At 42.0% G+C, this 27,863-nt stretch overlaps 1 protein-coding gene across 1 annotated transcript; it reads left to right on the top strand.

Moving 5' to 3' along the window:
• The first annotated feature begins 169 nt into the window (after nucleotides 1-169).
• On the top strand, nucleotides 170-27,863 carry LOC121577451. The gene is made up of 15 exons (XM_041891205.1): nucleotides 170-216; nucleotides 574-854; nucleotides 1,656-1,777; nucleotides 4,715-4,832; nucleotides 4,981-5,659; nucleotides 5,819-6,487; nucleotides 20,919-23,556; nucleotides 23,721-23,868; nucleotides 24,485-24,612; nucleotides 24,715-24,750; nucleotides 24,897-25,171; nucleotides 25,638-25,726; nucleotides 25,841-26,058; nucleotides 26,156-26,204; nucleotides 26,890-27,863. The coding sequence occupies exons 2-15, from the start codon at nucleotides 715-717 to the stop codon at nucleotides 27,239-27,241; spliced, it is 5,661 nt and encodes a 1,886-aa protein (XP_041747139.1). The 5' UTR covers nucleotides 170-216; nucleotides 574-714; the 3' UTR covers nucleotides 27,242-27,863.

The raw sequence follows: 27,863 nt of genomic DNA on the forward strand, positions 1-27,863 counted from the left end.
TTTTTTCAAATTTGGAGAACATTGATTTGTTCTCAGAGAAAAATAGCCTTCTCTTGTTGGATACATGTCTGAAGGCTAGATTCGGAAAATGTGACGTGCACTTGCGCCTATTTGTAGGCCTGCTATAAATAGGGTCCTGCTGGCACCACAAGCATGTGTATAATTGACAATTGCAGTCAGAGCTTTGCCTCTGGGACTCTGAAAAGCCTATCAATGGTAAGTTCACAAATTATCAACTTTTGTTTCAACCAAGAAGTGTTTGAGTTCAATGTTAACCTCTGAATTCTAAAAGATTGTCTAAGGGTTCAGTTTGACTCTTAATAATCCTTGTAGAGCCTGATAACAGTTCATATTTATACCTTTCTTCATTGCAACTGCTTAGCTTGGTCAAAAGAAAGCAGTTTCCACTGTCTGAATCACTTCGGAGTTTGATCATTGTTGCGTTGCTTGAGAAAGGTGCATACAGGTATTTTAGTCTTTGAGGATCTATTTGAATGGGTGAATGGTTTCCCAAAGACTAACCTAGACCAACATTTAACAGTATTTACAGCTGTTTTCTCCTTTCTTTTCCAGCTACTCTTACACATGTAAGATAACTGCAACTTGAAACTGGGGCTTTGATCCATGACAAGCTGAGCATTTTTTACTCAAGCAGCAGTCTTCTATAGTAGACACTTTTCCTTTAAATTTGTGGGAATATCTGTTGGGTGGACAATGACTTCCAGAAGACCAATGACCCGTTCTTACTCTGGCAATGGGAGGTCCGGCGGCAGCTACAATGAGGAGGAGGTCAGCTCTTCGAATGGCCGCTTGGAGAGCAGCAACTACCTCTCCAATGTCAGGCCTGAAAACAGGTAGATCACCTCTTCTTACTTGTTTCAGTGTGACGCTGGGCGTTTTAGTGCGACTCTGTCCACCACACACATTCATTAGATATTTCAGCCATCTCAACATATCTGTGAAGGGTTTCATAAAGTCCAAAATGCTACATGGCAAGTAATAACCAAGTAACAGTATTTCAGCATTCTTAAGAAAAGCACAACTCTTAGAAGACCAGTAAGAATTCCTTTTGTAGCCTACTTTATAAATACAACAGAGTCCTGTGTAAGACAATCTAAGACACAAAACCACCAATATGTCTGATGGGCAGCCTTTATTTGCCTTCGCTCTGAATAGCTACTCAAGGTATTCTCAATCCAGGTCATTGAGGTAATGCATACTTTTACAACATCCATTCCAACTAACATATTAACCACACATCCCGGTTTACCCCCAAGAGTGAAAAAGCAAATCTACACCTGTTTTTTAACAATGCTGTAAGTGAACATGTTATATTGACTTTGATGTTATTGAACATTGACGTTGATATACAATTTCATTGATATGACGTTGTTGAAAATATAACTTTGTAAGTACTGTTACCATGTCACTTTTTCAACTGCTGAGAAATGTTAAATGTTTGAGAGAGCAATCTCAATCTCCCTTCACAATCAGTAATGATTAGTAACTGCCTTCTTTCCCTGCCTGGAATAAACAATGTACAGAATAAGGGTTGGCTAAAAGATCCTTGAAATATTGGCTTTCTTATTGGAAAGTACTTTAGCACATGCCCTGAAGAACAGACACTAAAGCTAAAGCACCCTTTCTCTCTCCAGGAGTACATTGTTTGGTGTGATGGCTCAGCTGACTGAGGACACCCAGCCTGTATTTGAGACCACTGTTAAATCCAAGGCCGTGTCAGAGAACTGTAATGTGAAGTTGACATGTGTGGTTACAGGTAGGCCTACCTCCCTCAGAGTTGTGTATGTGTGTTGGAATGCATTAGATAGTTATGAGTTGAGGATTGGTATTACAAATTAGTCATTCTGTGGTTAGTTTGAAAATAAAAGCAGAGAAACAAACCTACTTCTAAACAGCGATGCAAACATGAATTGAGAAGGGCGATAAATGATGATAAACGTAGACTTTTGCTCTTCTTGCGGAAGACAATGCAAAGAGAAAAGTTACTTCAAAATGCTTATGACTGCTTATGAATGCTTATTCTTATGTTTTATTCTAAAGCCCAAACCACCCCGACCCCCTGACCAACGAGTTCAATGCTTCCTTCAATACTCCCCGCTAGGCAAACAGTTCGACCATATCATTAAAAAACACTGGCACATCTTGAGCTCGTCACACTGAGATACATTGGTATCGAACATGTTAAGACTCCTAGGAGGGGGGAGATACTGATCATCTATTACTGAGAAGAGAATTGTATTGGATTCACCGTTTGTCCACCATGTCTACTAAAGGTCTGAACCAAGAGTTTGATATCAGACCATTTCTTACAGGAATATGTCACGTTGATTAGACCTGCCATCCAGGTCTCCACTTGGTCATTTTGCACACATATTAAATTGTTTTGTAACTACTACATGTGCCCATCATTGATATCAAATTATTAGAGGTACACAAGTTGTTTTTGAAATACACTATATATACAAAAGTATGTGGACACCCCTTCAAATTAGTGGATTCGGCTATTTCAGCCACACCCATTGCTGACAGGTGTATCAAATCGAGTACACAGCCATAGGATGCCAGTTCGTCAAACTTCTGCCCTGCTAGAGCTGCCTCGGTCAACTCTAAGTGCTGTTATTGTGAAGTGGAACCGTCTAGGAGCAACAACGGCTCAGCCGCGAAGTGGTAGGCCACACAAGCTCACAGAACTGGACCGCTGAGTGCTGAAGCGTGTAGAAAATCATCTGTCCTCGGTTGCAACACTGCCTCTGGAAGCAACGTCAGCACAATAACTGTTTGTCGGGAGCTTCATGAAATGGGTTTCCATGGCCGAGCAGCCGCACACAAGCCTAAGATCACCATGCGCAATGCCAAGCGTCAGCAGGAGTGGTGTAAAGCTTGCCTCCATTTGACTCTAGAGCAGTAGAAACACGTTCTCTGGAGTGATGAATCACGCTTCATCATCTGGCAGTCCAACGGACAAATCTGGGTTTGGTGGATGCCAGGAGAACGCTACCTGCCCCAATGCATAGTGCCAATTGTAGTTTGGTGGAGGAGGTATAATGGTCTAGGGCAGTTTGTCATGGTTCGGGCCAGGCCCCTTAGTTCCAGTGAAGGGAAATCTTAACACTACAGCATACAATGACATTCAAGACGATTCTGTGCTTCCAACTTTGTAGCAACAGTTTGGGGAAGGCCCTTTCCTGTTTCAGCATGACAATGCTCCCATGCACAAAGCAAGGTCCATACAGAAATGGTTTGTTGAGATCGGTGTGGAAGAACTTGACTGGCCTGTACAGAGCCCTGACCTCAACCCCATCGAACACTTTTGGGATGAATTGGAACTCCGACTGCGAGCCAGACCTAATCACCCAACATCAGTGCCAAACCTCACTAATGCTCTTGTGGCTGAATGGAAGCAAGTCCCTGCAGCAATGTTCCAACATCTAATGGAAAGCCTTTCAGAAGAGTGGAGGCTGGTATAGCATCAAAAGGGGACAAACTCCATATTACTGCCCATGATTTTGGAATGAGATGTTCGACGAGCAGGTGTCCACATACTTTTGGTCATGTAGTGTAGGTTACTGTAGTTATATCTATGGCCACCACGCGTCCTGTGCATAATGGTCATATGGGCGGGTACTACAACGTAATCTCATTTTTTTACTGTTGCCTAGGTTTTAACTTGGACACATTTGTTTGTATAGAATCCGTTATGACCATATGTAACTCTATGACTAATTATGATTGACTACGGGCAAAAGTGAACTGAATTCTTTCCACACCCACCATGCGTCATGTGTGTAATGGTCATGTGAGGTGAAATATGTATATTTTGGGATGTGAGCACTCAGTCCGTTTCAGATCAAAGCGTAGTCAATAAAGCTGTGACGAGTACTGATGATACGAAGAGGCAGGACGCAGAAATCAACAATGTAAAGGTTTACTTAACACTGAGCAAGAGAACAACAAAGCGCGAGTACACGACAAGACACTAACAATCACACACAACACAACACTGAACAGTCCAGGGCTATATAGGGGTGGTGATGAGCTGATGAGGTGCAGGTGCGCTGGAGGTGATTAGGGTGCGTTGGGTTTCCATTCCGGTGTTGCCGAGGTGGTGCGCTCAGACCGGTGGCTCAGTAGACCGGTGAATCAGAGCGCTGGAGGGGAGCGACGGGAGGAAACGTGACAAAAGCAGTGAATTGGGAGCATAAACAGTGTGCGGGCCTTCCGGTTCTTTACAATTATTCTAAAGCGTATTTAGTAACGAAAAAAAAAAAAAAGCAGTACAAAAATAAAGGCAGCTGAGACTAAATTATCAATGGCATAATGTAGGATTAAAAATCTAAGTAGGTTTTGCTGTTGCCTTCCCCACGGCACTTGGGTTGGCTGCTTTTCAACCACAGCAGTAAAACTTGTGGCCTTGCATACTGCTATGATGCAACAGTCTGAAACATGCCTTTGTTCCTATGTTTAAATTATTAATTATTTCATAAGATGCATGAAAATAACTAGTGGCTGCTGTGTGCAAATCTCAAGAGTAACCAGTATATACACAATTAGGATCATGAGGTGCATAATCTTAATGAGAGATAAACATGAAACTATCAATATCTTATCAAAAATAGATTTATTTTAGTATTAAACCAAGTCATTATATTACACTGTATGTCTGTGATGTACCATCTCCATGTGATGTCCACAGGTAGCCCAGCCCCAGAACTGACGTGGTACAGAGACGACATGGAGTTGGACCGATACTGCGGTCTTCCAAAATATAAAATTGGCTGCAATGGAAAAGCCCACACACTCCATATTTACAAGTAAATAAGACAGAGAAAACCATACACCATTTACACCAGATAATACATGTCAGGAAATTCAACAATTACAATTTGGGTTTTAGATTTGTATTTGTGCTCAATGCTGCCTGCACAGTTGCCTAAATTATTTGAGTCTCTCTCTTTGCAGCTGCACAGTGGATGATGCAGCCATCTATCAGGCTTCAGCCAGGAACAGCAAAGGCATTGTCTCCTGCTCTGGGGTTCTGGAGGTGGGCACCATGAGCGAGTTCAAGATCCACCAGAGGTTCTTTGCCAAGCTGAAACAGAAGGCAGAGAACAAGAAGAGGGAGTTGGAGGAGAGCAGGAGAAGGGGCAAGGAGAACGTCCAGAAGGAGCCTCGGGAACAGCAGCTTCTCCGGAGCGGCCCGATCCCCTCTCAGAGGAAACGCCGGGCCTCAAGCGTCCCCTCCTCACCACCAGATGGGGAGGAGATCACAGTCAGCCAGATAGCACCTGCTGTTGTAGAATCTCCAGTAACACCTACAGAGAATGGGAGCAAGACTCCCAACAGAGAAACCTTGGCCAAAAATAAAATAAAGGTTTCAAATGGTGTAGATTCTGGGGTTGTCAGCAGTAGTCATACAGGACCGGGCAGTAATCATACAGGACCGGGCACCGGTGAAAATTCATATGATGGAGGGATAAGTTTGTCTCAATTTCTGGCAGAGACCCTTCATTCACAGACTGCTGAAGAAAAGATCCCTGCACAAGTGGAGGAAACATTGGCAGTGGAGACAATGGATACTAGTGCTGCAGATCCTGAAACAGATGTGGAAAAACAAAAAGAGAGAGAGGAGAAGGGGAGAGAGAGGGCGGAGAGAGAGAGGGCGGAGAGAGAGGGGGCAGAGAGAGAGGGGGCAGAGAGAGAGAGGGCGGACAGAGAGGGGGCGGAGAGAGAGGGGGCGGACAGAGAGGGGGCGGAGAGAGAGAGGGCGGACAGAGAGGGGGCGGAGAGAGAGAGGATGCTTGGAGAACTGGAAAGAGAGAAAATGAGAGGGGGAGAACTGCCAATTGAGAGAGAAAAAGAAAGAGCAAGAGAGACAGAACAGTTGCATAGGACAACAGCACATAACAACAGTGCCTCAGAGGTCAAAATGGAGGCTAAGACGCATGCCCACAAGGAGGGAGATCATCACGATCACCACCACATGCAGGAAACTCTTTCCAATGTGCTCCACTCAGTCAAATACTTTTTATTTGGTAAGAGCAAGAAGGATCATGCTTCTCATGATCATCATGTGAAAGGTCAGGAGAGAGAGAGAGGTCCTCCAGTAGTCCCAACACAGTCATACCCTAGCCTTCCCCATCCACAGGAGCCAGATGGTCAACCAGAGGTGTATAAAAACCCCACAGAGGAGACAGTACCTATGGAGGTAGATGGGCCACAGAAATCCCTGATAACTCTGGTACCACACCAGCAGCCAGATTCATTGGAGCGGTTGAACCCAGATGAACACAAGCATGGAATTACTGTTTCACACCCAGAAGAACCCCCTTCAGCTCCCCAAAAAGCACCAGAGAGTGTGCCTGATTCACTGGAGCATGTTGAGCAGAGGGCCATGTATGTATGTCCGGAGGTGATCAGCAACAGTACAGAGACAGTGCCCATGTCTGGCCCTCCAGCCCTCAGTGAGGTGAGTTGTGCCTTGTTGCTTCTGAGATCACATTGACCGCTCAGTATCACACTGCAGTAGGGAGCCACTTAAAGGCTATTTATAGACTGTACATTTGTGCAACAGGACTTGAGTCTAACCACTTCAGGCCAACAGCTAAAACTGTATATATGATTAAGCCACAGCAAATAGCTAGAGAAAGTCCAAAGAATATGGTGTGTGCAGATTAATCATTACAGAGACAATGCTGACCAGACCGCCCGCGCGCGTGCATGTTGATTTTGTCCACCCACACCAGACACGATCAGGACACGCAGGTTGAAATATCAAAACAAACTCTGAACTATATCAATTTGGAGACAGGTCGAAAAGCATTAAACATTTGTCAATTTAGCTAGCTAGCTTGCTGTTGCTAGCTAATTTGTCCTGGATATAAACATTGGGTTGTTATTTTACCTGAAATGCACAAGGTCCTCTACTCCGACAATTAATCCACAGATAAAAGTGTAAACTGAGTTTGTTTCTAGTAATGGCTTCTTCTTCATCTTCTTCTTCTTCTGTGGGTTTTATGGCGGACTACATCCAAAAGTTGTATTGCCTCCACCAACTGGACGGTTTGAAACCACAAAATATATAAGATAAAAAATAAATCCATACTTAATAGGGGAACTAACTAAATTCACCCAAATAAAATAGTACATTGACAAAACAAAACTCCCATTTCTTCCTTCTTTTAAATCTCCATATCTCCCTTCTCAGTCTCTAGGGCCTGAGATGGTGGTACGGCTGTTGACAATATTCCATGTAACTCTTTTGCAGAGAAATCTTTCAGCCCCAGGAACCGTTCCGCCGCAACCACAATGATTTCTATCTTCCTAGATCTTTTCTCCACCTTGGCAGTGCCATTAATCACCATTGCGATAAAGGCCACAAAGTCCACCTTTTTAACCTTTAAAATGTCAGGATCATCTTCGTGAAAGGCAACCCCTGCAGCTTGCATTGAAGGCCTATCAACCACCATGGACTCTTCAGGAGCACCATTCAAACCCTAAACCCTTTTAACCGCTGCTGCATAGGAAATGCTCTGTACAACCCTAACCTTGGCCACCTCATTTTCTTTCACCCTTGTCGGGCATTCGAAAGACATGGCTTCATGGTTCCCACCACAATTGCAACATTTAACTTTTTCAATACTTTTATAACACATTAATTGATATTTTCCACAACTTGGACATCTCGGTTTCTCCCTTCTGCAAACCCTTGACACATTTACATATACATTTTAGTCATTTAGCAGACGCTCTTATCCAGAGCGACTTACAGTTAGTGAGTGCATACATTATAATTTTTTAGAAATATTTTTTTATATTTTTATTTTTTTATACTGGCCCCCCGTGGGAATCGAACCCACAACCCTGGCGTTGCAAACGCCATGCTCTACCAACTGAGCTACCTCCCTGCCAGCCATTCCCTCCCCTACCCTGGACGACGCTGAGCCAATTGTGCGCCGCCCCATGGGTCTCCCGGTCGCGGCCGTCTACGACAGAGCCTGGCACATGACAAAAAGCTTTACGGTGATCACACTGCATTGGTCTTGGGATAAATGTTCTGACTTTGTAGTTTATATACCCCAACTGCACTTGAGTAGGGAGAGACTCCATATCAAAAAACAAAAGAACAGATAAACTCTTCCCTTTTTCATCATTCACCACTCGATTCATCCGACGTGCATCAATCATTCCAGGAATATTTTTCATCTCTTTAACATCTTCTTTTTTGGACCTTATATGGTGGTTGGCAACCAACTTACCTCTTAAGGATCGGACCCTTTTTTTCAATTTTCGCCTAAAATGACATACCCAAATCCAGTGGCGGCTCCTGAAAAAATTCTCAGGAGGGGCAATTTTTCTGATGATTTAGGTGACCTACACACATTTAAAAAAAGATATGTCCAGCAACAACATGAAGACAGGGGCAGCATATAAGTCAATACCAGAAGCATTTATTGACTGATCTCAAAAGTGTTGGCTTACCAGGGTTGGTGGAGCCCTCAGTTTCATCTTTGCCTCGCAAAGCTAACTCAAACACTCCGCAAAACTTCACACACTGGATTAGCCGGCTGAGGATGTGGCGGTTCTTGCTAATGTCGTAGTAAATATATTTGTTATAGTGAATATGGAATATGATATGTTGAGTAAAATGTTGTGCTAAGATCTATTTAGGTCAGGAGCTGGTTATAAGTTCTGTTCCTATCCAATAACAATGGACAAAAGGGTCCTATCTTGTCAGCCTTGTCAGCAGGTGGCCAAGGACAACACCCACGCCATAGGCCTCTCAGTTCTTCCAACTCACGAGTTCTTGCTCTGAGGACACACACACACACAAACACACACACACACATCATCACTGTTAAAACACACACACACACACACACATCATCACTGTTAAACACACACACACACACACACACACAAAAATCCCCTCTCTTAGGCTGAACATTTGAAGACAGAGAACCCGACTCAGAGCCAATGCAACAGTGACAGTAGCCTGCAGGGGACCTCGCCCAACTCATCAGGACCAATCAGAAGATCAGAACTACTAGATTGAACCTACTTCATTTATTGCATAAAATGTCTGCACACAATGTTTGGGGCTCTCTTCAGATAATAATAATAATAATAATAATAATAATATGCCATTTAGCAGACGCTTTTATCCAAAGCGACTTACAGTCATGCGTGCATACATTTTTGTGTATGGGTGGTCCCGGGATCGAACCCACTACCTTGGCGTTACAAGCACCATGCTCTACCAGCTGAGCTACAGAAAGTGGATACTCATGGATGCGCATTGCAATTGTAAAATGTCAACACAATTGGAGACACCACGTCATTTTTGGAGACATGTTATTGACAGTAAACTATTGTAGATGCGACTGCTAACTAACTAAAACATTTTAGCTGGCTAGCTAATCATCTTAGCTAAATGTGGGGCAAACAATTCAGTTATTTACCGTTAATTTGAGGGATTGGGGTGAAAGAAATCGAGTTACATAGTGATACTTTTACGATATACTGTATTGACAATATCGCAATATTTTAGCGCTAGTTAGCTGTACCTGCACCAAAACACCATTATTGTTCCTTCATAGCTTGTTCTCAATCTTTTCACATTGGGAGCCAATTTGTTTTCAGCACTTTTATTTCCATGACTGATCAAAACTCGTTCTCATGGCTTTCTGATCCCTCTGCAACAGACATATGGTGCGCAATAAAATCACAGTATCGAATCGCAATCACGTATAGAATCATGAGACTCGCAATGCTGATGCATATATCTTATCGTGAGGTTCCTGGCAATTCCCAGCCCAAGTTCATTTGCCACAACAAATCTCTTCGCTAGCAAACGCGATGTCTTCTCCAAAACGGCAATGTGTCTCCAGCAATGTTTACTTTTTGACGTTCTATGGCATCTCCACTTTCCAAGCATATATGACCACATGTAATATTTTGGTAAGTGATGCAAATAGTGAACTATGTAGGGCCAGGATGTAAAATATATGTAGCTGCAGCAATTTCTCTTATCTGATATGGTAAGTAATGGGGCTTAATTTATAGCTCCCTAAGAGTTTGACGAACGGGTCCGTGAACGCGATTCCAGATATATTTACCTCTGAATAAACTGCCTTTATTACACCATATCCACATCCAGTAAACTTGTGATTATCAACACTAACCTCATCGTTGTGGCGGCGGACAGCTAGCCTGTATCCCTCGTCATCCAGTTGAGTGAGTGGCAATGTCTTTTTTCGTTCGTACCAATTTTTTGAAAATCCTCGGGTGTAGGACTTTCCGCCTTTAGTAGAAACCTGTTGAATTATTAAATTTGGTCTGGGAGGTCCTAATTGTTTCGTTGCCAATTTATCTTCATTTGTTCGCCGACAAAAAGGAACTTCTTTCAAACAATCCACTCTTTTCTCAGTTACGTTCATGGTTACGTAACGTATGACGAAAGCGTAGTGCAAGCCCACAGACACCCATTGAGATTGTATTGAAGGCTCTGAAATTTGAAAAAAATAGATTTTACATGGGAGTCTATGACAGAAGTTCTGGGCGATTTTCAATCTGACTGAAATCGCCCCAAAAGGGGGTGGAGCCATTTGAAGCACGACTTTAGCCTGATTCGACATTTAGTGGCAGTGTGGCACTGTGGCAGATCAGACGTATAGATTACAACACTGATAACTACTGTTGCCGTGATATAATTGATTAGAAAAAAAATCCCTTCCTTTTCCCGTTTGGCAGTGCGTCGCCCATATCGCCCTATTGAACAGGCCGTCCCTGCCCAAATCTAACTGCCTGTAGCTCAGGACCTGAAGCAAGGATATGCATATTCTTGATACCATTTGAATGGAAACACTTTGATGTTTGTGGATATATGAAATTAATGTAGGAGAATATAACACATTAGATCTGGTAAAAGATCATACAAACAAAAAACATGCGTTCTCTGTAAAAAAAATTGTTCCATCATCTTTGAAATGCAAGAGAAAGGCCACAATATAATATTACAGTTTAGGCGCAATTTAGATTTTGGCCACCAGATGGCAGCAGTGTCTGTGCAAAGTTTCAGATTGATCCAGTGAAGCATTACAGTACTGGACTATTTTGTATCAAGTCTGCCCAAATGTGCCGAATTGGTCAATTGATACATTTACATGTATATAATTATAGAGAACATACAAAAATGATATGGTAATACAAAATGTAAGTCTACACACTCCCAGGAATGTCATGCATGATGCTTATACACTAACTTTCACAAATCTAGATGGCCGGGCGGGGTGGGTGTGGCGCCAGAGACAGCAAGGGTTCAAACTGTAGAACCCAGTTCCTACATTTGAATATAAAAATGGATTTTATCAAACAAAACAATGCTACATTTTATCTCTGGGACCCTCAGGATGACAAATCAGAGCAAGATTACTGAATGTAAGTACATTATTTACCTTCAGAGGTGAATATATCAAACCAGTTGCCGTGATAAGTTTTGTTGTTGTGCACTCTCCTCAACCAATAGCATTGTATTTTTTCACTGTAATAGCTACTGTAAATTGGACAGTGCAGTTAGATTAACAAGAATTTAAGCTTTCTGCCCATATAAGACATGTCTATGTCCTGGAAAGTTTGTTGTTACTTACAACAGTCATGCTAATCACATTAGCACACGTTAGCTCAACCGTCCCCCGATCCCGTAGAGGTTAAGGTGCATTACCACCACCAACTGGACTGGAGTGTGGACCTCAGTTCATCTTTCAATCACCCACGTGGGTATATGCTCCTAAAAAACAATGTGGAGATGGGAGAGGCGGGACTTGCAGCGCGTCAAGCGTCACAAATAGAACCAAGTTCTATTTTAGCACCTGGCCACTCAGACGCACGCGAGCAGTGTGGGCGCAATAATTGAATAACATGTATGTGTATATTTATTTTGCAACGCTCGCGCATGCGACGCGAGTGGTGTGGCCAGCATGTAGTTTGTTAGTTGTGTGTTCGTAGCCACTGTATCGTCTAAAACAGACAGATAACACTAACCCTTTAAAGAAACTATCAGTAACATGGGGGCAAGTGTGTCAGCCAGGCTCAGTCAGACTATCTAGACTCTTGAGAGTGTGGGTTTCAGTGCATCAGTATCACTCGAAGAACAACACCTCAAGCAATGTAGTGGGGGAAACAGGGAACCTGCCCAACTTGTATAAAAGAATGAGACCATTGGGGCAGTCTGGTGTTGACTAATACAAATAATTCTCAGAGAGATTGGATAAGGTGAAAAAATTTGTGTTTACAAAAACTCCTATAAATTGAAATGAAAAACATTTTGTAATTCTCTGTGCACTGTTTTCACTGTGCTTTGATGGTAATGACAAAACTCTACCTCTATCTTACTGTCAAACTCTCACAGTTTTATTAGCATCCATTTGCATGTACTGAAGACAATAAGATAGACCATGAAATATGATTACATTTTAACAATGAGCTCTGCTGGAGAATATAATAATCTATCTTGTAACATTAAAGCTGTTCAACCCCCCCCAAAAAAATATTATTATAATAAATATAAAATAATAATAATAATAATAATAATAATAATAAATGTGTTATTTCATAGTTTTGATGTCTTCACTATTATTCTACAATGTAGAAAATAGTACAAATGAAGAAAAACCCTTGAATGAGTAGGTGTGTCCAAACTTTTGGCTGGTACTGTATATATATAGACAGTGCATTGACCCTTATACTTTTTCCACATTTTGTTACGTTACAGCCTTATTCTAAAATTGATAACATTTGGTTTTTTCCTCATCCATCTACACACAATAACCCATAATGACAAAGTAAAAACTGGTTTTTATACATTTTGCAAATCTATAAAAAAACAATAACTGAAATATCACATTAACATAAGTATTCAGACCCTTTACTCAGTACTTTCTTGAAGCACCTTTGGCAGCGATTACAGCCTCAAGTCTTCTTGGGTATGACGCTACAAGCTTGACACACCTGTATTTGGGGAGTTTCTCCCATTCTTCTCTGCAGATCCTCTCAAGCTCTGTCAGGTTAGATGGGGAGTGTCGCTGCATAGATATTTCCAGGTCTCTCCAGAGATGTTTGATCGGGTTGAAGTCCGGGCTCTGGCTGGGCTACTCAAGGACATTCAGAGACTTGTCCCGAAGCCACTCCTGCGTTGTCTTTGCTGTGTGCTTAGGGTCATTGTCCTATTGGAAGGTGAACTGTCGCTCCAGTATGAGGTCCTGAGAGCTCTGGAGCTGGTTTTCATCAAGGATCTCTCTGTACTTTTATCCGTTAATCTTTCCCTCGATCCTGACTAGTCTCCCAGTTCCTGCCACTGAAAAACCTCCTCATAGCATGATGCTGCCGCCACCATGCTTCACCGTAGGGATGGTGCCAGGTTTCCTCCAGACGTAACGCTTGGCATTCAGGCCAAAGAGTTCAATGAGGTTTCTCATGGTCTGAGAGTCCTTTAGGTGCCTTTTGACAAACTCCAAGCGGGCTGTCATGTGCCTTTTACTGAGGAGTGGCTTCCGTCTGGCCACTCTAACATAAAGGCCTGATTGGTGGAGTGCTGCAGAGATGGTTGTCCTTCTGGAAGGTTCTCCCATCTCCACAGAGGAACTCTGGAGCTCTGTCAGAGTGACCATTGGGTTCTTGGTCACCTCTCTGACCAAGAACCTTCTCCCGCGATTGCTCAGTTTAGGAAGAGTCTTTGTGGTTCCAAACTTCTTCCATTGAAGAATGATGGAGGCCACTATGTTCTTGGGGACCTTCAATGCTGCAAAAATGTTTTGGTGCCCTTCCCCAGATCTATGCCTCGACACAATCCTGGTTTTTGCTCTGACATGCACTGTCAACTGTGGGACCTTATATAGACAGGTGTGTGCCTTTCCAAATCATGTCCAATCAATTTAATTGACAACATGTGGACTCCAATCAAGTTGTAGAAACATCTCAAGGATGGTCAATGGAAACAGGATGCACCTGACCTCAATTTCGAATCTCATAACAAAGGGCTGAATACTAATGTAAATAAGGTATTTCTGTTTTTAATTTCTCATAAAAACCTGTTTTCGCTTTGTCATAATCGGGTATTGTGTGTAGATTGATGAAGGGAAAAATTAATTTAATCCATTTTAAAATAAGGCTGTAACGTAACAAAAAGTTAAGGGGTATGAATACTTTCCAAATGCACCGTGTGTATGATATATATATATATATATATATATATATATATATATATATATATACACTACCTATATATATATACACACACACAGTATATACACTACCGTTCAAAAGTTTGGGGTCACTTAGAAATTCCTTGTTTTCGAAAGAAAAGGATGCTGACCTTCTAGGCAGAGTTGCAAAGAAAAAGCCATATCTCAGACTGGCCAATAAAAAGATTGGTATATTATTTTTATTGGCCAGTCTGAGATATGGCTTTTTCTTTGCAACTCTGCCTAGAAGGTCAACATCCCAGAGTCGCCTCTTCACTGTTGACGTTGAGACTGCACTTGTTTTGCGGGTACTATTTAATGAAGCTGCCAGTTGAGGACCTGTGAGGCGTCTGTTTCTCAAACTAGAAACTCTAATGTATTTGTCCTCTTGCTCAGTTGTGCACCGGGGCTTCCGACTCCTCTATCTATTCTGGTTAGAGCCAGTTTGCGCTGTTCTGTGAAGGGAGTAGTACACAGCATTGTACGAGATCTTCAGTTTCATGGCAATTTCTCGCATGAAATAGCTTTAGTTTCTCAGAACAAGAATATACTGACGAGTTTCAGAAGGAAGTTATTTGTTTCTGGCCATTTTGAGCCTGTAATCGAACCCACAATTGCTGATGCTCCAGATACTCAACTAGTCTCAAGAAGGCCAGTTTATTGCTTCTTTAATCAGCACAACAGTTTTCAGCTGTGCTAACATAATTGCAAAAGGGTTTTCTAATGATCAATTAGCCTTTTAAAATGATTAACTTGGATTAGCAAACACAACGTGCCATTGGAACACAGGACTGATGGTTGCTGATAATGGGCCTCTGTACGCCTATGTAGATATTCCATTAAAAATCAGCCGTTTCCAACATTAACAATGTCTACACTGTATTTCTGATAAATGTGATGTTATTTTAATGGACAAAAAAATTGCTTTTCTTTCGAAAACAAGGACATTTCTAAGTGACCCCAAACCTTTGAACGGTAGTGTATATATATATATATATATATATATATATATATATATATATATATATACAGTGAGGGAAAAAAGTATTTGATCCCCTGCTGATTTTGTATGTTTGCCCACTGACAAAGAAATTATCAGTCTATAATTTTAATGGTAGGTTTATTTGAACAGTGAGGGACAGAATAACAATACAAATATCCTGAAAAACGCATGTCAAAAATGTTATAAATTGATTTGCATTTTAATGAGGGAAATAAGTATTTGACCCCCTCTCAATCAGAAAGATTTCTGGCTCCCAGGTGTCTGTTATACAGGTAACGAGCTGAGATTAGGAGCACACTCTTAAAGGGAGTGCTCCTAATCTCAGCTTGTTACCTATATAAAAGACACCTGTCCACAGAAGCAATCAATCAATCAGATTCCAAACTCTCCACCATGGCCAAGACCAAAGAGCTCTCCAAGGATGTCAGGGACAAGACTGTAGACCTACACAAGGCTGGAATGGGCTACAAGACCATCGGCAAGCAGCTTGGTGAGAAGGTGACAACAGTTGGTGCGATTATTCGCAAATGGAAGAAACACAAAATAACTGTCAATCTCCCTCGGCCTGGGGCTCCATGCAAGATCTCACCTCGTGGAGTTGCAATGATCATGAGAACGGTGAGGAATCAGCCCAGAACTACACGGGAGGATATTATCAATGATCTCAAGGCAGCTGGTACCATAGTAACCAAGAAAACAATTGGTAACACACTACGCCGTGAAGGACTGAAATCCTGCAGCGCCTGCAAGGTCCCCCTGCTCAAGAAAGCACATATACATCCCTGTCTGAAGTTTGCCAATGAACATCTGAATGATTCAGAGGAGAACTGGGTGAAAGTGTTGTGGTCAGATGAGACCAAAATCGAGCTCTTTGGCATCAACTAAACTCGCCGTGTTTGGAGGAGGAGGAATGCTGCCTATGACACCAAGAACACCATCCCCACCGTCAAACATGGAGGTGGAAACAATATGGTTTGGGGGTGTTTTTCTGCTAAGGGGACAGGACAACTTCACTGAATCAAAGGGACGATGGACGGAGCCATGTACCATCAAATCTTGGGTGAGAACCTCCTTCCCTCAGCCAGGGCATTGAAAATGGGTCGTGGATGGGTATTCCAGCATGACAATGACCCAAAACACACGGCCAAGGCAACAAAGGAGTGGCTCAAGAAGAAGCACATTAAGGTCCTGGAGTGGCCTAGCCAGTCTCCAGACCTTAATCCCATAGAAAGTCTGTGGAGGGAGCTGAAGGTTCGAGTTGCCAAACGTCAGCCTCGAAACCTTAATGACTTGGAGAATATCTGCAAAGAGGAGTGGAACAAAATCCCTCCTGAGATGTGTGCAAACCTGGTGGCCAACTACAAGAAACGTCTGACCTTTGGGTTTTGCCACCAAGTACTATGTCATGTTTTGCAGAGGGGTCAAATACTTATTTCCAAAATTAAAATGCAAATAAATGTATAACATTTTTGACATGCATTTTTCTGGATTTTTTTGTTGTTATTCTGTCTCTCACTGTTCAAATAAACCTACCATTAAAATTATAGACTGATCATGTCTTTGTCAGTGGGCAAACGTACAAAATCAGCAGGGGATCAAATACTTTTTTCCCCTCACTGTATATATATATATATATATATATATATATATATATATATAGTACCAGTCAAAAGGTTGAACACAACTACTCACACAGGGCTGAATTTTTTTTAATGTAATACTATTTCTACATTGTAGAGTAATAGTGAATACATCAAAACTATGAAATAACACGTATGGAATCATGTAGTAACCAAAAAAGTGGTAAACAAATCAAAATATATTTTATATTTGAGATTCTTCAAATAGCCACCTTTTGCCTTGATGACAGCTTTGCACACTCTTGGCATTCTCTCAACCAGCTTCACCTGGAATCCTTTTCCAACAGTCTTGAAGGAGTTCCCACATATGCTGAGCACTTGTTTGCTGCTTTTCCTTCACTCTGCCGTCCGACTCATCCCAAACCATCTCAATTGGTTTGAGGTCGGGGGATTGTGGAGGCCAGGTCATCTGATGCAGCACTCTATCATTCTCCTTCTTGGTAAAATAGCCCTTACACAGCCTGGAGGTGTGTTGGGTCATTGTCCTGTTGAAATACAAATGATAGTCCCACTAAGCCCAAACCAGATGGGATGGCATATCGCTGCAGAATGCTGTGGTAGCCATGCTGGTTAAGTGTGCCTTGAATTCTAAATAAATCACAGACAGTGTCACCAGCAAAGCACCCCCATACCATAACACCTCCTCCTCCACCAGTCTAATGTCCATTGCTCGTGTTTCTTGGCCCAAGCAGGTCTCTTCTTATTATTGGTGTCCTTTAGTAGAGTACATTTACATTTTAGCAGACACTTTTATCCAGAGCGACTTACAGTTAGTGAGTGTATAATAATTTTTTTTTTCATACTGGCCCCGCCGTGGGAAACGAACCCACAACCCTGGCATTGCAAGCGCCATGCTCTACCAACTGAGCTACACGGGGCTTCTTTGTAGCAATTTGATCATGAAGGCCTGATTCACACAGTCCCCTCTGAACAGTTGATGTTGAGATGTGTCTGTGACTTGAACTCTGTGAAGCATTTATTTGGGTTGCAATTTCTGAGGCTGGTAACTCTAATGAACTTATTCTCTGCAGCAGAGGTAACTCTGGGTCTTCCTTTCCTGTGGCGGTCCCCATGAGAGCCAGTTTCATCATAGCACTTGATGATTTTTGCGACTGCACTTGAAGAAACTTTCAAAGTTCTTGAAATTTTCCGGATTGACTGACCTTCATGTCTTTAAGTAATGATGGACTGTTGTTTCTCTTTGCTTATTTGAGCTGTTCTTGCCATAATATGGACTTGGTCTTTTACCAAATAGGGCTATCTTCTGTATACCCCCCCCTACCTTGTCACAACACAACTGATTGGCTCAAACGCATTAAGAAGGAAAGAAATACCACAAATTAACTTTTAAGAAGACACAACTGTTAATTGGAATGCATTCCAGGTGACTACCCCATGAAGTTGGTTCAGAGAATGCCAAGAGTGTGCAAAGCTTTCATCAAGGCAAAGGGTGGCTATTTGAAGAATCTCAAATATAAAATATATTTTGATTTGTTTAACACTTTTTGGTTACTACGTGATTCCATATGTGTTATTTCATAGTTTTGATGTCTTCACTATTATTCTACAATGAAAAAAATGGTAAAAATAAAGACAAACCCTTGAATGAGTAGGTGTGTCCAAACTTTTGACTGTTAGCGTATATAATGGTTGTTTGATTGTAATCCTGCCCACGACTTACTGACATTGTTCAATTTAATGTTATACCGAAGACAACGCAACAATATGACACGTCATGGATTAATTTAACTGAAAAACTGATATGGTTCTATTTAATCGCTTGACTTCCCTTCCTGTTGAAATGCAATCTGACAGATTGTCTCAGTAATGTGACTAGAATGGACATTTCTCTCAATGCCAGTGTGACACATGATGACACTGATTCTATTAGTCCTCTATGGTGCTAATTCCATTAACCTCAAAGTCTATTGTCCATTGTGTTTATATTGGATTAGAACATCATGTGCAGTAAGAGGAGCTGCTCTCCACACTTCACACAAACTTGCACCTGGCAAGCAATGGTTTTGTGGACATGTTTCTCCATAATGTGGAACTGCAACTCCCCTTTCCTCTTGTGGCCAGTTAATGTTAGAAGTTGTGGCAAATCAATTGGAGGAACTCATAACAATCGACAGAACTTTGTTTGCGCACAAGAGTGAGAATTCTGTGAAAGAGGCCTAGTTCTGGCTAGAGTTCAATTTTTTAGACTGAACGTGACACCAGTTCCTCTTCATTAAACACTACTTCTATGGGCTCTCCTGTTCTAACACGTCATGGAACTGCACGTGTCTGTTTTTCGTCAGTAGCACATGGAAGTGATTTATCATCCATGACGTCACATAAGAAAATGAATGACCTGAGAAAAAAGGCAGGGGAAGTTGTAGATAGGACTCACATAGATTTCTCAAAATGATAAATGTTATTATTCAGATATTTATACTACATAGTGCTCTTCAAACAAACCTGGAATCCAGGAAAAATATTGCATTAGAATATAATTTTTCTGCATCTGATTGTTTTAATTAACATGGAAACTGCTTTTGCCACAGGCATTGTTACTTTTTAAAGGCTTCGTTTTTCAAAACAGTAAACATGTTGATACAAATATAATTTATGACTTTTATGTTAAAGTCACGTGTTGTCCCTATTTCCCCAATGACAATTACATTTTCTAAGCATGTGCTCAGCAACGGCAAATTACTTTGAGCATTAGTCACTTGCAATGGGATGAGTTTATATTCCCTTGCCAACAGATAGGCACTCATTAATTCAGCTCACTAGCTCATTGTGCAAACAACACACCTGTTAAAGACTGGGGAAATCCCCAATTTCAACACAACAGGTCAATTTTCAGCATCATTTAACCTACCTGACAAGGAAACACCTGAATTATCCCAACACATGGTCCCCCTTTAAATACATTACTGCAAAATAGAAAAGCCTGAAATAGAATAAAGGATAGAATGGTTGAATTTATTGCATCATTCATTGTATCATCAGAGCATATGATTATTTTGCTGATTAGACTGCCATATGTAATACAGTAGCAGTATTTGGATTACAGGTTTTTTCCTTGTGTGGAAAAAAATAGGAACCGTTTACCTTATCTGGTGCAGATAAAGCTGCACGTTTTTAAACACTTGACATTTGCCAACACTTGGTTTCAATTAACCTTGAGCCTAATCGATATGGTAAGGGGGAGTTCATGAAAACTGACAGGTTGTACATTTTTTTTTTGAAATTGTCTGTGGTCACACAAACATTATGTACACGTTTGCTGATATAACATGTTCACCAAGGTTATACAGTTCACTTATGTTGAAAACTCTGGGTGACACTTTATTTAGATATTCCCATATACTGTAGATTACCTTCAGATGGTCATACTATCAACAAACTATCTGTTGATAAGAAACTGCTTGCTAAGGTTACAGTAAGGCTTAGGTTTAGGTTTAGAAAAAGGGTTAGGATAAGGCTTAAGGTTAGAGCTAGGGTTAGTAGATAGTTAGTTGAAATGTTGTTGACAGTTATTGAACATCTACGGAACATCTACAAACCATCTCCTTGGGTCTATCCAAATAAAGTGTTACCAAACTCTGATAGGGATCTCTAAATGTTTTGGAATTATATTATATCTCTGGTCATTCTTTAAAACTGATTTATTATGGAAAACAACTTTCCTCAGTCTAAAATAAGCACTAAGTGTCCAATAGTCAAAGGTGAACATACTGGTCCTTGGTCACGTGGTTGGCCATAACAAATAGTTTGTCAATGATTTGAAACCCCTTTCCGTTGCAGATAATCATTATTGGGTTGTGGTACTTCCCCAAAGCTAAGTGTAGATAAAGATTCACAGTCACAAAATAATATGATTATATCGGCTACCACTAAGGTAAATCCAAACATAGTAGTTATCATGGTGTTGTTATTAATTATGGTGTTGTTCAGGGCTTTCCAAATACTATGTGAGTGTTGATGTCATGTGGTACTAAACAGATGTGTTGTTTTTGCCTCAAGGCTGCCGAGGACCAGACCCAGACAGACCCGGTCCCCCACGTGGTTGTCTCAGCCCCACATGAGCAAAACGTCCAAGTGTTTTCATCCGGGACTGTTCAGGTGACAAGACATAATGACAAAACTGAAGATTTACACAAACAGGGTATATTTGACTCAACACAGAACCCAGACCCCAGCAGTGGAGCAGGTCCCCACATGTCAAACCTCACTAGTATGGATGACAGTGGGAGTGCTCCTAACAGTAATGTCCCACCCACAGTCAGCCAGGGCCTAATGACAGTGACCATCAAAAGTGAAAAAGAGAAGGAAATACATGTGGATAAGAAGGGCATTGAAAGTGTCTATAAGAATCAAGGAGAGAAAGGTGATGTAAAAGCAGAGAGTCAACCATGTCCCACTTTAAATGTGAGTGCAGGGATATTTGATTTCAAAACACCTGCTGTGGAAGAGAGAATTGAAACATGCCATTTTAAAACACAAGAGCAGCAGACTTTTACTTTGGATGATAAAGTTAATACACAAGATTCTAAATCACAAGACAAGCATATTGATACTTTTCAAGAGAATGTAGAGACAATTTCTTCAAAAGCACACTCTCCAGTTTTAGAGGAGAGTAGAGAGAAGATACATAACAAGGAGTCGGAGATACATTTCAAAAGCTTGGAGGAATCTTCTTCCACTTTGCTCCAAAAGAGTTTAAAGAATAGAGATCTAATACCAGATGAATACCCTCCTGTGGCAGAGGAGAGCATAGAGGACCATGATCTCAACACAAAAGGGAAATCTACCTTAGCTTTGGAGAAAAGTGTTGAAAGTGCCGTAAAAGTGGAATGTACTCCTGCTTTGGAGAAAACTTTAATGGACTGTTCATTTGGCAACCAAAAACAGGTGGCACCTATTGCGCAGAAGATGTCTGAGGAACAGAATGTGAGATTACAGAGAAATGAGGTGCCGACCCTCACTATTGAGAGACAGGTTGAAATGGAAGAAATTGTGACTGAGATAACGGTAGAAATGCTGGGTGAATCTAAGAGCCACTCAGAGACACAGCCTGTGAGAGGCTCTGCCATTGTGCCCGCTGAGCCGCCAGTGTCAGCATCAGTTACCAGTCGAAAGGCTAATGCCACTCATCTGGGTGGATATTCTGGAAATGTAACAGAGATTAGAATCGTAGATTCTGCTCTTAAAATCCCAGAAATCAAAATTATTGTGACAGAACAACAGACAAAAGAAGAGCAAATGATTATACCAAATATAGAGATTACGGAACCAGAAGTCAAAGAGCCTAAACAGCCATTAATACCAATTACACCCAATGAACCTACATCAGAGCCAGACATTTTCCAAAAGGATGATGCAAACGAAGTTTCAGACATAATGATCACAGAAAAAAGTGCAGCTGTTACCCCAGTGACAATAGATGTGACACCCACTCAAGAAAGTAAGTGGAATAATATTATCATCCAAACAACGGAGAAAGTGCAGGAAGTTAAACCAGTTGAAGAGGCAAAAACGCCTATGGCAGAGCAACCATCTAAGAGTGAGTGCCTCACAAAGACAGATATTAAGTTAATTCCTAAAATAAATGTTTCATATACTGATGACAGTGAACTCAGGAAAACAGACCATGAGCATCCACAAGTCAAGCCCCCCGTCTTAGATAGAGGAAAGCCAGGGGAAGCACCCAAAGTGCCTTTGTTTGTGGTCCCTCCTATTTCTGTCATCTGTGAGGATAGCCCTTTAGAAAGCAAAGAGCTTCTTAAAAATGAGAGTAAAGAATCAGAATCATTGGCAGATATGCTCAGGGGGGTCAAGAGTGATTTAGAAAATTATTCTACCCCTGAGTCTGACAAACCGCATAGTATTCCACAGAAACAAACTATAGAAACAAAGGAACAGAGTGTGATAGACAACACCACCTCTGTGTCATATAAACCCTCAATGCCAACAGAAGAAACAACAATCCAAAAAGCTGAGGACATCAGTATTAATGAAACTGATAAGGTAAAACCACTCAAAGAGTCAAGGATAGAGTCTTACATCATTGGCGATGAACCAAGAGAAAGAACCCCTATTGAGAGGCTTGCTGTCAAACCCCCAACACCCCCCAGGAGTCCCAGTACTCTTCGCAGGTTTATGTCCAGGACTCCCCCTGCCATTACTGTGGATGATCCTGCTAACAGTGAGAAGGCAGGATTGGAGCAGAGTGGTGGAGACACCCCAACATCCTCCCTGTCCTGTGAGAGCAGCCCCAGGCTGAAAAGAAGGGACAGTCTGACCCTCATCCGCTCTGCCACGCCTGAGGAGCTGGCATCTGGAGCTCGCCGCAAGATCTTCATCCCCAGGGAGGGAGAAGGGGTTGGGGTAGTGGTGGCGCTGGGTGTGGGTGGTAGTCCACTGGACACCCAGGTCAAGGAGGTGGCTCCATACTTGTCGCCCAGTCAGGCTCGCAGGGCAGTATTCCTGCAAGCCCCAGCCGGCTCACAGACCCCACCGCTGGAGAGACGCTCCCCTCTGCTGAGCCGTAGGAAGGCCACCCTGGAGGTGCCCAAAGTTGTGGAGACCAGCACCCAGGAGCCAGAGAGCCCCAAGACTGAGGTCAAACCTCCTGAGAAGGAGAAGCTGAACCCCTTCAAAGGTAAAACAATAAAATATTATTAATCCAATATTGTTTGTATGCCCATCTCTTGGTGTTGGTGTCTCCTATCAGCAGGGGCTGATCAGGAAGCTGCCACTGAATGAAGTGGAAACGTTAGAGAGAATCATGTACAGTATACCTTTACCTTGTGTCCCCCCTCCTAGCTCCTCAGGTTATCCGTAAAATCAGGGGAGAGCCCTTCCCAGATGCCTCAGGACACTTGAAGCTCTGGTGCCAGTTCTTCAACGTGCTCAGTGACTCCTCAATCAAGTGGTACAGGGACGAGGAAGAGATAGTTGAGGTGAAAAGAAGGTAAATCCCTAGGGCATCTCCCATCCGAGAGTTTACAGTAACTGATTGCAATACAATCTAGTGATGAAATGGCATTTATATTCACGCTGATCAAAGCATCATGCATTTACAGTATTAGACACCTGCCCTCTGAAAACAGTTGCTTTGTACAGGATTACTGTAAGCATTCATTAATAGCCCCATTGATTGGTTAAACTGGGCCCAGTGCTATATATGAAGGACTAATGTTGTGAAGATGAACAGCCTTTAATTATAGCACCGTGTCCATCACACAGCCATGTCATTCTCTCATTCTTACTCTGGGAGGTGTCCAAGTTATGTGACCAGCGAGCCCACAGCTGTGAGCCTGACTGTGACACAGGGAGGTGAAGCTTTGGCCAGACACAGCCACTGAAAACTGAGACACTATTTCGCCATCACCAGGGGGCTTTAAAGTGTATATCTGTGCTATTGGCTGCTAGGCCAGCAAAATCTCCCCTCACGCAAGCACGGCACGCAGCACTACTGTCTGTCTCAGTCCCACAGTGACCTCTTGTGGAGGTGAACACAATATTGAATATGCTGTGATCGTGTGTCTTGTGTCACGTCAACCTTTTTATCTTCCTTTATTTCCCAGTGGAGGAGATGAAAGCCAAGTAGCGCTGGCCATCGTCCAGACATCCAGTCAAGATTGTGGGGTGTACGGCTGCACAATCAAGAACGAATTTGGGACTGATTCAACTGACTTTCTTCTCAGTGTAGACAGTAAATTATTTTAACTAAATGGAATTTTTCAAATCCCACAACATTATTTCAACCATTTGTTCCATGAGTTACTAATTGTGTTTGTTTTTTCTTTTTCTGCAGTACTTTCAGAGTACTTCTTGCGTAAGGATTTAGAGGGTAAGCCTCACAGGCACTGAGGAGGTTTATACAGTATTAACTTATACTTACTGTATTGTTGACTACCTTATTGCTATGATATAACACATTGTTATTGCTCCTGTGGAGAGTTTCTGAGATTGTCTATCATATTCTGTCCTTTACAGTTGGAGAAGAGATAGAAATGACTCCAATGCTATTCACCAAAGGCCTTGCAGACCCGGGCTACTGGGGGGATAAGTTCTTTGGACGCATCATGACACAAGAGGCCAACCTGGGAGAGGGCTGTGAACACAAGGCCTGCAGGGTGAAGGTCATCTATGGCCTGGACCCTGTGTTTGAGTCCGGAACCAACTGCATCATCAAAGTACAAAACCCCATTGCCTATGGGACCAAAGAGGACAGCAACCTTGCAGAGAGAAACATGGAAATGACTAAGCAGGTGAGTCTTACTGTACATCTACAGTACATTACATCATGAGGACAGCCCTCCTGTAGTGTTATGTATTGTTCTGACTTGGTATTGCAGCATAGGAAGTCATCTGTACTGGGTCATATTCATTAGGCACCAAACAGAAGAAAATGGACTGAAACAGGGAGGGAACTGACTACCTGAACTTGTCCAATAAGAAACGTTAATGACCGTTTTCTGTTGCAAAACATTTTCTACGGTATGCCCTAATGAATACCACCCTGGTGACCTCTGGTGGGATGACAAAAGAACAGCATTCAGGTACAGATTTAAGAAACTAAAAGAGTCCAGGGTTCATACCAATGCTTAACGGGCTTTGATTAGTTTAAAATTGAATTGGAGAGCCTCTGGAGGACCCCTGAGTGTATAGAAAAAGCCTATGGAAAAAAGAAAATGTGACACAAATGCAATGCATCTTTGCATTTTGTCTCACCAGGAGTGCAAAATCCATAACACAGTTCGGGAGTATTGCAAAATCTTTGCTGCTGAGGCGAGGGTGATTGAAAACTTTGGCTTTTCACTGGAGTAAGTAATATAATGACTGCAATTCATATTTTGATCATTATCAATGATCATTATCAATACACAATAGTATGGTTACGTCATTCTTTCCCTTTGTTTTTCTGCATGCTTACACAGAGTGAGCCCTCTTTATCTGATGTACCGCCCTGCCAACTCCATCCCATACGCCACTGTGGAGGCTGACCTGAAGGGCATCTTCCTCAAGTACTGTATGATGGATGCCAAAGGCAGGCTGATCACCAGAGCCACCTCAGAGGTGGAAATGAAATGCTGCTCCTTCCAGCATTGGATCCACCAATGGACAAATGGCAACTTACTGGTCACTGGGCTGGAGGGTAAGAAAGGCTAGCAGACAAGGTCATTCTCAAAAGAAAAAGATGAACAAAAGGCAGTTCAAACAACAAAATGATCCATGTGCTTTGTTTATTTCAGGTGTTGGACCAAAGATCACTAAAATTAGAATCGTCACAAAATTGAAGGGGTTTGTATATCTAAATATCATTAAATATTTAGGTTGTCATATGGAAATACATATTGAGGCTCAGTGTTGGTGAAGCTACTCTGAAAATATAGATTACCAAGCTACCAATTACTTCACACTGGAAGAAGTTCAGCTACATTACAGCTACCCTTAAGAAAAATCGAGTTTAATTAACTATAGTTATTTTGAAAAAGTAGTTCACTACATCCAAACTTCTAAGTGAAAAATTATCATATGTAAATCTGAAATGTCATAGACTACAAATTGCCAGGGCAGATCACTTTGGGGTCATATGTAAAACAGAATGTGTAATTTAGCCTATTAAACATTTCAAGTGAGAATTAAGCAGGTCTGATGCCTAAATAAATTAAATGGTTGCCTACTTCACCCATATTTTCTTATCTTTTTGCAAAACAAAAAGGTAGTGTGTAGTTCCAATAGTTAGCTACATTGGAACTACAAAAAGTAATGAACAACTGAAAACACTACCTAGATTTGAATTAAGTTCAACTACCAACAAGCTACTGCTATATGTAGTTAAATTACTAGTTGAACTACATGTAGTTCTCTACTCCCCAACACTGTTGATGCTATTATTTGAAGTAAGCCTATATGTGTGCTAATGTTTTACCAGTTGGTCCACATAATCTTATCCAACTCTAAGGAAATTACTTCTGCATTGCAGGTATCAAGGCCTTACAGATGATGGTTCTCCTAAGGTGTTTGAGCAGTTCCTTACTCAGCATCAGTGTAACTACTACTGTGGGCTTCTCAGCCTGAGAACCCTGAAGCCCATGGACACCCTGCAGCAGCCCCCCAAAATCAAAGGCTCACGGAGCCCCCTGCTCGGCAGGAAGTTGGGCTCGTCCAGCCCTCAGCTCAACAGGAAGTTGGGCTCATCCAGCCCCCAGCTACAGAGAAAAGAACTGAACAGCCCCTTGACAACCAGAAAGGCCACTTCCAGCCCAAAGGTGCCAAGAATGACTGGGGAGACAGCCAAACCCAAGGCCGATGACAGTCTCAAAGTTGTGGTATGAGGTAGAAACGACAAAAGGGAATACATATCAAAACAGCTTCCCTTTTCTTTCACGCAAACATTCAACTTTGTTTTCCTGTCAGCTATTGCTGTATTTAGTTTGGTTGAAGCTAAGATGACCAGCATGGCCTTGAACAAAATGCGACAGACTTTGTGCCTGAAAAGTCCTCATCCAAGAGACAAACAGGGAGATGAATTCAAATCTAGGGAATAGGTCAATGACCGACACTGTTGGATGGTTGTGTAACATTACTGTGAATTTCTCAATCACCATAAGTAGTAAGATACTCCCCCTTCTCCAGCTTACTGTTGAACTGCTGAACTGGTTTAATTGAGTGGAGGTACAGTACCTTTAAGATATCTTCAACTTCCAGCACTAAGGAAATGGGACACAGTGATTCACCTCAGGTCCAGAACCCAGTGCTCTGTCCTCTGCAAAGGAGAAGACTTATGAAGTGGTTGAAACAATGGTGCTGGATGAAAAGCGGTGGCCGTAAGCAGCGCTCTAATAGCTTGATGCAGATGCAAGGGGATTGGACCACCAACCTTGTACGTCTGTGATGTACTGTATATGTCTTGGACATTCAGTGCATTCGGAAAGTACTCAGACCCCTAGATAAGTT

The sequence above is a fragment of the Coregonus clupeaformis genome, chromosome 11 (genome assembly GCF_020615455.1).
Source record: "Coregonus clupeaformis isolate EN_2021a chromosome 11, ASM2061545v1, whole genome shotgun sequence".
NCBI classification, from domain to species: domain Eukaryota; kingdom Metazoa; phylum Chordata; class Actinopteri; order Salmoniformes; family Salmonidae; genus Coregonus; species Coregonus clupeaformis.